The sequence below is a fragment of the Oncorhynchus clarkii genome, chromosome 12 (genome assembly GCF_045791955.1).
Source record: "Oncorhynchus clarkii lewisi isolate Uvic-CL-2024 chromosome 12, UVic_Ocla_1.0, whole genome shotgun sequence".
NCBI classification, from domain to species: Eukaryota; Metazoa; Chordata; class Actinopteri; order Salmoniformes; family Salmonidae; genus Oncorhynchus; species Oncorhynchus clarkii.
Window position 1 is genome coordinate 16,631,964 of NC_092158.1, and position 10,244 is coordinate 16,642,207.

General features: G+C 42.4%; 1 protein-coding gene across 1 annotated transcript in view; it reads right to left on the reverse strand.

Annotated features, from left to right (window-relative positions):
• LOC139422792 (BCL2/adenovirus E1B 19 kDa protein-interacting protein 3-like) overlaps nucleotides 1–9,977 on the reverse strand; it is an 87,951-nt gene extending 77,974 nt beyond the window's left edge. Inside the window, exons 1-2 of the mRNA XM_071174146.1 lie at nucleotides 9,630–9,977; nucleotides 392–536 (exon numbers count right to left, since the gene is read on the reverse strand). Of these exons, the coding sequence (XP_071030247.1) occupies nucleotides 392–536; nucleotides 9,630–9,672 (188 nt within the window). The 5' untranslated portion in view covers nucleotides 9,673–9,977. The remainder of the gene's footprint in view (nucleotides 1–391; nucleotides 537–9,629) is intronic.
• Between the last annotated feature and the right edge of the window lie 267 nt (nucleotides 9,978–10,244).

Consider the following 10,244-nt stretch of genomic DNA (forward strand, 5'->3'; position numbering starts at 1 on the left):
CACTCCTCTCTCAGCTACTAACCTGTCATTACTCCTCTCTCAGCTACTAACCTGTTATTATTCCTCTCTCAGCTACTAACCTGTCATTACTCCTCTCTCAGCTACTAACCTGTCATCACTCCTCTCAGCTACTAACCTGTCATTACTCTTCTCTCAGCTACTAACCTGTCATTACTCCTCTCTCAGCTACTAACCTGTCATTATTCCTCTCTCAGCTACTAACCTGTTATTATTCCTCTCTCAGCTTCCAACCTGTCATTACTCCTCTCAGCTATTAACCTGTCATTACTCCTCTCAGCTACTAACCTGTCATTACTCCTCTCAGCTACTAACCTGTTATTACTCCTCTCTCAGCTACTAACTTGTTATTATTCCCCTCTCAGCTACTAACCTGTCTTTACTCTCGAGCTGTGCCTCTAGGAGGATCCTCTGTAGCTCCCCCTGCAGGGCCCAGGAGGCTGTGTCCTGTTCTTGTCCTGTCAGACTCGCCCTGCTGCTCACCGCTGATAGCAGCTCCTCCAGCTCCACCCAAGAGTCTGTGTGTGTGTGTGTGTGTGTGTGTTTGTGTGTGTGTGTGTGTGTGTGTGTGTGTGTGTATGTGTGTGTGTGTGTGAGAGAGAGAGAGAGAGAGAGAGAGAGAGAGAGAGAGAGAGACAGAGACATGCACCCTGTCAGCAATGTTGCAAACTGAGAGCTGGGCTAATTCTGGAACATTCCATAGTTTACTTTTCAGTTAATCTTATTCAATCGTTTTCAATCTCCCGGAATAACTTTACTAAAGCCCCATTCTGGAAGACTGTAGGCTAAATCAGGAGGGTTTGGCAGACCACATATCAGCCAGCAGTCATGCAAGTGAGGGATACAGCATGAACACACTAAAAATAGACAAATAAGTCTATTTGCCCTCCAGGACATTTACAGCACGCTATGTCACAGAATGGCCCAGAAGACCATGAAGGACCTCAGCCACCTGAGCCATATCTTGTTCACCTCGCTACTATCTAGAAGGCAGAGACCGTACAGGTGCATCAAAGCTGGGCCAAGAGACCTAAAAATTAGATGCCATCAGATTGTTAAATAGTCACCACTAGCCAGCCTGCTCCCAATACCCTGACCTGAACTTAGTCACTGTTACTAGCCGGCTACCATCCATGTCCTCTACCGTGCACCTTAGAGACTGCTGCCCTATATACAGTTGAAGTCAGAAACTTGTTTTTCAACCACTCCACAGATTTCTTGTTAACAAGCTATAGTTTTGGCAAGTCGGTTAGGACATTTACTTTGTGCATGACACAAGTAATTTTTATAACAATTGTTTACATACAGATTATTTAACTTATAATTCACTGTATAATTCCAGTGGGTCAGAAGTTTACATACACTAAGCTGACTGTGCCTTTAAACAGCTTGAAAAATTCCAGAAAATGATGTTATAGCTTTAGAATCTTCTGATAGGCTAATTGACATAATTTGAGTCAATTGGAGGTGTTTCTGTTGATGTATTTCAAGGCCTACCTTCAAACTCAGTGCCTCTTTGCTTGACATCATGGGAAAATCTAAAGAAATCAGCCAAGACCCCCAAACAAGTATTGTAGACCTCCACAAATCTGGTTCATCCTTGGGAGCAATTTCCAAATGCCTGAAGGTACCAAATTCATCTGTACAAACAATAGTACGCAAGTATAAACACCATGGGACCATGCAGTTGTCATACCGCTCAGGAAGGAGACACGTTCTGTCTCCTAGAGATTAACGTACTTTGGTGCGAAAAGTGCAAATCAATCCCAGAACAACAGCAAGGGACCCTGTAAAGATGCAAAGATGGACTGTAAAGATGCTGGAGGAAACAGGTACAAAAATATCTATATCCACAGTAAAACAAGTCCTATATCGACATAACCTGAAAGGCCGCTCAGCAAGGAAGAAGCCATTGCTCCAAAACCGCCATAAAAAAGCCACGGTTTGCAACTGCACATGGGGACAAAGATTGTACTTTTTGGAGAAATGTCCTCTGGTCTGTGTACTACTCCCTTCACAGAACGGCGCGAGCTGGCTCTAACCAGAATAGAAAGAGGAGTGGCAGGCCCCAGTGCACAACTGAGCGAGAGGACAAGTACATTAGAGTGTCTAGTTTGAGAGTTTGAGAAACAGACACCTCACCAGTCCTCAATTTGCAGCTTCATTAAATAGTACCTGCAAAACATGAGTCTCAACGTCAACAGTGAAGCGGCGACTTTGGGATGCTGACCTTCTAGGCAGAGTTGCAATGAAAAATCCATATCTCAGACTGGCCAATAAAAATAAAAGATTAAGATGGGCAAAAGAACACAGATACTGGACAGAGGAACTCTGTCTAGAAGGCCAGTATCCTAGAGTCACCTCTTCACTGTTTACATTGAGACTGGTGTTTTGCGGGTACTATATTTCTTCATTTTTGTATTTACATTTTTTGGATTTGCTTGTGTTGTTTTCTATTGTTAGGTATACTAAAATAAGCATTTCGCTGTACCTGCGATAACAGCTGCAAAATATGTGTACTCGACCAATAACCTTTGATTTGATCTAGGTCTTTAATTGTCTGTTGTTGCTTTATCATTACAGTAGACGGCTGTCTTAAGGTTATGACACGTAATGCAGAGGGCTATACTGCAAAGCAGGATCAATGAGTTAGCCAGCTAACATGCCTAAACATTCTGAATTTATTAGAATTAGAATATTCTGAATTTATTTTTGACAGATAAGCTTGGGCCTCCCAAATTGCGTAGCGTTCTTAGGCACTACATCGAAGAGCTGATCCCAGGCTGTGTCACAGCTGGCACCATAGGGAGGCGCACGAGTCAGGGGAGGGTTTGGCCGGGGGGCTGTCATTGGCTCATCGTGCTCTAGAGACTCCTTGTGGCGGGCTCGGCACTTGCAAACTGACTTCAGTCGTCAGTTGAACAGTGTTTCCTCTGACATATTGGCATGGCTGACTTCCGGGTTAAGTGAGCAGTGTGTTAAGAAGCAGCGTGTCGTTGCGGATCATGTTTCGGAGGACGCATTTCTTGACCTTCGCCTCTCCCGAGCCCGTTGGGGAGTAAAGTTTAAGCATGTTATGGCCTAGTCAAATCAAAGTTTACTATACACAGATTTGCTGATGTTATCACAGGTGCTGTGAAATGCTTGTGTTTCTAGCTCCGGCAGTGCAGTAGTAATACCTAGAAAACAATACGAAACAATTCACACATAATAAATTGCTTTTCATGCACCTCTTTTACAATCTTTGCCAGGTGGCATACACCTGTATTGATTACTATGTATAGCTTTGTAAAACTATAAATGACCAACCACCCAGCTTTTTGAGTAGTTAGAAGGTCTATTTCCCTGCTTTTGAGAGAAGCCAGCTAGTAGTTCCTGGAGACTTCCAGCAATTCAAATCAAATCAAATTTGCTTCCTAAAACAACAGGTGTAGACTAACAGTGAAATGCTTACTTACTTCCCAACAATGCAGAGAGAGAAAGATAAATACTAGAGAAATAGTATGTGATCAGTCAAAAGAGGTGTTGCAAAAAAGGGTCAATGCAGATATTCCAGGTAGCTATTGGTGAATGATTTAACTATTTAGCAGTTTATGGCTTTGGGGTAGAAGCTGTTCTGGGTGCTATTGGTTCTAGACTTGGTGCATTGGTACTGCTTGCCGTGCGGTAGCAGAGAGAACAGTCTATGACTTGGGTGTCTGGAGTCTTTGACCATTTTTAGGGCCTTCCTCTGACACCGCCTGGTATATACTGTAGGTCTACTGTAGGCACCTTGCGGTCGGATGCTAAGCAGTTGCCATGTCAAGTGGCGATGCAGCCAGTCAAGATGCTCTCAGTCGTGGAGCTGTAGAACTTTCTGAGGATCTGAGAGTCCATGCCGAATACTTTCCAGATTCCTGAGAGGCTAATTGCGCAAAGCTAACGATATGCTACCTTCAACTTCCTTCAAACTACACACAAAGACATAAAAATGGTGTCCATTACTTTGTCTGACTCTGGGTAAGTAGGAAAAAAGGCTTAATTCACAAAATTGCTAAGTTTTCTTTTAAACATCTTTATGTGTATGTGAGAAACGATTTAACCAATCAGAAGTGCGCAAATGATTTAGGTCCTGCCTTTGATTGACAGCTCAGTCATTTTCAAACTCGAGAAAGCCCTGCAGAGGATGCACCATTTTAGACAGCGAAATAGCGAGTATAACCTAGATAAGGTTGGTATGTTTGAAGTGGAGGGAGAACAGGGCTTAGCATGTGTCTAGAAGGAGATTTCAGCTTGGAAAGTTTAATATTTTCAGAGTCAGGTAATTGGTTATTGGAGGAGGATTGGAGGGAAAGAGAGAGGAGGTTGAAAATACTGAGGATTGGTTCAAATCTGTTGAAGCTTGCAATAACAAGGGAGAGGGTATGTTGAGGAAGGTTTTTGTCAAGTTCAAACAGAGTGAGCCGGAAACCAGTTCGAGTTCTGGAGGTGAAATGGATAGACGGTGTTGTGAGGAGCTCGGAGCCCGAGGTTGATAAAGATACGTTTGGTCCCGTGGGAATTAGACTTTTGAAGAGGGTGGAAACAGGCTGATTGGCTGATCCATGGGTGGTGTCAGGTTGGGTGGAAAAGATGGTGTGTGGTATTGAGTTGGTGAGGTAACCCAAAGTGGTCTTGTGATGTTTGTTTGGGTTTCTTCAGATCAGAGGGAGGAGGCGCTCCATGCGACGCAACTTGGGTCAAGATCTGTTTTTTACTTTGCTCTTAGGAACAGGGCATGATTGAAAGGAGTGATTTTTGGGGTAGCATTACGTGTGGAAGTGGAGCATTTGAAGTTGAAGATTCCTGGTGTTTGTGACGCCCACCGTTTGGTGTGACACATATGCGGTGGTGAGCGTGGTGAAACAGAGGAGTCACTGTCAGTCCTTTGAGTTTTGAGTCAGAGTCTTTACCTGACAAGGTCATGTTAGAATATATCAATTATCCTGTTAGAGTGTTTGTGGCGAATCCACTGCGCTGTTTCAGGTGCAACGTTTATGGTCATGTCATAGCTGGTTGCAGGAGGGAGATTCCAAGATGTGGGAAGTGTGCAGGAAGGCATGGGATAGAGGACTGTGAAGCTTTGGTGGATAAAGTTGTGTGTGTCAGCTGTAGGGGTGCACATGTTGCTGGGGATCGGAAGTGTCCAGTGCGAGAAAAAAAAGTAGAGGAGAATGGGTCAATTGTCAGGGATTCTGAGAGGATCCCTGTGAATAGTAGATCTGTGCCAGCACAGAGGGATAGACCAATGAGTGACATATGCTTCAGTAAGGTTGGCTTCTTAGCATTCATAGCAATGGTTATCAACTGTACCACAGAAATGGAACGTGAATCACAGAAAATAGATGTTGTGGTGCCAGCTGCAGAGAAGTACATGGGGGTACGAGATTTGACTTCAGAAGAGTTACAGTGTGTTGAGTGGTAGTGTCCCATCCTCTCAGGTCATTGGCCTGGGGTAGGATCAGATAGGGTTAAAGTAGTGGAATTATTTACTATTTGGGGTTTAAGGCTGGGTTTCTGTACAACACTTTGTGACATCAGCTGATGTAAGAAGAGCTTAATAAATACATTTGAATGATTGACTCGAATAAGTTACAGGTTTTAATTAGTATAGGGTTAGTAGGTAGGGTAAAACAATATATATCTATATATATATATCACCTGGAGTGCTTTTCCAACAGTCTTGAAGGAGTTCCCACATATGCTGAGGAGTTGTTGGCTGCTTTTTCTTCACTGCATTCCAACTCATCTCAAACCATCTCAATTGGGTTGAGGTCAGGAGATTGTGGGGCCAGGCCATCTGATGCAGCACTCCATCACTCTCATTTTAGGTCAAATAGCTCTTACACAGCCTGGAGGTGTGTTGGGTCATTGTCCTGTTGAAAAACAAATGATATTCCCACAAAGCGCAAACCGGATGGGATGGCGTATCACTTCAGAATGCTGTGGTAGACATGTTATTTACGTGTGCCTTGAATTCTAAATAAATCACAGACATTGTCACCAGCAAAGCACCACCACGTCATCACACCTCGTCCTCCTTGCTTCATGGTGGGAACCACACATACGGAGATCATCCGTTCACCTACTCTGCGTCTCACAAAGACTTGGCGATTGGAACCAAAATTCTCAAAATTGGACTCATTAGACCAAAGGACAGATTTCCACCTGTTTAATGTCCATTGCTAGTGTTTCTTAGCCCAAGCAAGTATCTTTTTCTTATTAGTGTCCTTTAGTAGTGGTTTCTTCGCACCAAATCGACCATGTTGAGATGTGTCTGTTACTTGAAATCGGTGAGGCATGTATTTGGGCTGCAATCTGAGGTGCAGTTCACTCCAATGAACTTGTCTTCTGCAGCAGAGGTAACTCTGGGCCTTCCTTTCCTTTGGAGGTCCTCGTGAGAGCCAGTTTCATCAAAGCGCTTAATGGTTTTTGTGACTGCACTTTAAGAAACTTTCAAAGTTCTTGAAATGTTCTGCATTAACTGACCTTCATGTCTTAAAGTAATGATGGACTGTCATTTCTCTATGCTTATTTGAGCTACTTTGAAGAATCTCAAATATAAAAGATATTTTGATTTGTTTAAAAAATGTATGTGTTAATACATTTAATACATTGTGTTATTTCATTGTTTTGATGTTTTCACTATTATTCTACAGTGTAGAAAATAGTAAAAATAAAGAAAAATCCTGGAATGAGTAGGTGTGTCCAAACTTTTGACTGGTACTGTATATATTACTATATATATTATTGTATATATTAATTCATATAAAATAAAACAATTCTGGTTCCCCTTTCCCATTTTTTATCACAAAGTGTAATGGATCTATACTATAGTTAATTTGGGGCTTTTTCACAAATCTTGCTACTGTGTTTGCGTCGCGTTACTGGGCCAATGCTAACTTCAAGACCCTAGTGAGGACCACAAGCCCGCAGATGAGCTTCCCTGAGACGATTTCTGACAGTTTGTGCAGAAATTGTTCAGTTGTAGAAACCCCACAGTTTCATCAGCTGTCCGGGTGGCTGGTCTCAGACGATCCCGCAGTTGAAGAAGCCAGATATGGAGGTCCTGAGCTGCCGTGGTTACACATGGTCTGCGGTTATGAAGCCAGTTGTACGTACTGCCAAATTCTCTAAAACAACTCTGGCAACAGCTGTGGTGGACATTCCTGCAGTCAGCATGCCAATTGCATGCTCCCTCAACTTGAGTCATCTGTGGCATTGTGTTGTGACAAAACTGCACATTTTAGAGTGCCATTTTATTGTCCTCAGCACAAGGTGCACCTGTGTAATGATCATCCTATTTAATCAGCTTCTTGATATGCCACACCTGTCAGGTGGATGGATTGTCTTGGCAAATAAGAAATGCTCACTAACAAGGTTATAACCAATGTGTGCACAGCATTTGAGAGAAATAAGCTTTTTGTGCACATGGAACTTTTCTGAGATGTTTTATTTCAGCATGGGACCAACACTTTCTGTTTTTGTTCAGTACATTTAGGTAATCTGGTAGACTCGCGTCACTGGGCAGTTCACGGCTGGATTTCCCTTTGTAATCTGTGATAGTTTGCAAGCCCTGCCACATCCGACAAGTGTCAGGGCCGGAGTAGTAGGATTCAATATTAGTCCTGTATTGACGTTTGCAAGTTTGATGGCTCGTCGGAGGTTGTAGCTTGGATTTATTATAAGAGGCCGGATTAGCGGCAGCTCTAGCCTTTAGCTCAGTGTGGATGTTTCCTGTAATCCATGGCTTCTGGTTGGGATATGTATGTATGGTCACTGTGGGGTAGACTTCGTCGTAGCACTAATTGAAGAAGCCGGTGATGTGGTAAACTCCTCTATGTTATTGGATGAATCCCGGAACATATTCCAGTCTGTGCTAGCGAAGTTCTATATTGAATTGATCTGATGATATACCAGTGATTATTGATATTAGATGGGTGCACCTGAGGTATTGAAATACCCATAGACTATTTACCCAAGATATTGAAATACTAATAGACTATTTACCCGAGATATGGAAATTTAACTAGGCCTATTGTGAACATTGTTTATTGTGTGAATCACGTTGTGAATTCTATATATTTTATTAAGATAACAACTACAACTATATTCCTTAAAATGCATTTAGCACTTATCTTTAAACCTACTGGTCTCTGGTCTTTAACATGATAATCTCATCACTGCTCCCTCTGAAACTAGTCCGTTGCATTGTTGGAGTGTTCCATGATAAGCACATGCAGCACATGCACACGGACGAACACAACACACACTAACACACACAAACAAACAGGGCCAAGCACTGACAGAGTGCCCTGGCAGAGTGCCCTGGCAGAGTGCCCTGACAGAGTGCCGCCTGCTTACATAAGATCTTATTTCTGTATGAGATGATCCACCATCTCCTCTCTCCTATCTCATTATCTCTCTCTCAGGAATGCATGTATGCAAACATCATCAACACTCATCCCCTCTGTTTTTCTCTTCCCCTGTTTTATTTTCTTTAAGGAAGTGAGAGACCATGTAAACAGCAACAGTGGAGATGGCATTATGAATAGAGGGGGGGAGGGAGAAGAGAGCACAGAGGGGAAACTGTGCTGTTGCCCTAGTTTTCCTCCCAGAGAGAGAGAGTTATGACATAATCATTGGCTGACAGCCTGCTGTTTCTCTCTCTCTTTCTCTCTCTGTGGCCTTGACCATGTTGCACCGCAGCAATACCCAATGCCTGTCAATCGTCCAGTATCCATCCATAGAATTAGTGCCAATCAGGTTTATGTAATGTCTGTTAATATAGGCCTAGTTCTTGAAAAACAGCACAAATGAGTTGTTGTGCTCGTTCCAAAGCTTTGCGTTAAAGTCCTAGATATTACGGCTTTATAAATCTGTTTACGGTTCAACCATGTCCAATGTACTATTCCCATCTGTGTATGAGTTGTGTATACATTGACAGCTGGACAACATCTCCCATGTACTGTAGAGGCTATAAGCAAACTGTACCGTGAGCTATAAGCCTCAGGGGAATCTCCCGGGTTTAATTGGCTTAGGGAGATAGAAAAAGGTGAGTCATGAAATCCGTTTACACAATGACATGTCCGTTGCAACAACTCCAAATGGGTGTGCTAACGTTTCTCCCCTAACCTGCCCTTTTAGTCCACGCTATCCATGCATTCTGTCATGGTTAATGATTATATAAGTGTTGTGCGTGAATTAAGTCAAATGTAGCAAACAACCTTCTTCTAATGAAAGAGGTCAATGTTCATGCATCATTAATTGATTGTTACTAACAAATAAGCGTTACAGGCCTGAGGATGAACATAATAATTTATACATCAATAGTGTTCTGTTCCTGATGGACCCCTTTTGCAATTATTTATAAAGAATGTAACCTAGAAACACTTGGCCATAGTTAATCCCTATGGTAAACACAGAGAAAGAGTCATCCTAGGGCAGTAACAAGGCTTTAAGAAACATTTGATAGTAACACACAAATCAATCATCATTGACCCGACTTTGCATTGACCCAAAAACAATAAATCATTTTTTATACATTGACACAAAGTAACCACCCCGGCCAGCTCAGTCCCCCAAACCCTTACCGTACAAGCCGTCCTCTGGAGTCTGCGAACCTGACAGAGACATGGTTAGTGGCCGAAGGATGATTTAAATTCAGAGAGAGAGATTCTCACACTGACAAACACGAGCAATGAGGAGAAAACTGTATTCTAAACTGCCTTTCTTCATTCACTGTTGTTATGGTAGCACGTAGACTGTGATGATCAGAGCACGCTAATCCGCCAGCACTCCCTCCCTACTCACGTGCAGAGAAGATCGAGGTAAACAAAACAGACTTTACCCACTGGGCACACACTGGTTGAATCAACGTTGTTTCCACATAATTTCAAAGAACCAACGTGGAATAGATGTTGAAATGACGTCTGTGCCCAGTGGGGAAGCTCAACAGTAAAGAGCCATACAGCAATTTAAGTAGCTGACAACACTTGTACGGTGGATTCGATTAAGAGATAATTGAATTAACTCCTTTCAACTCCATTCAGACAATGTGTATTGAAAGTGATTTAAATAATAGTTTTAAATGCACATCCAGGGAATGTTTAAAAAACAAACAAATTCACCCATATAATAACATGTACAGTGTATCCTATATACACATACAGTGTATATATAGTGAACAAAAATATAAACACATTTAA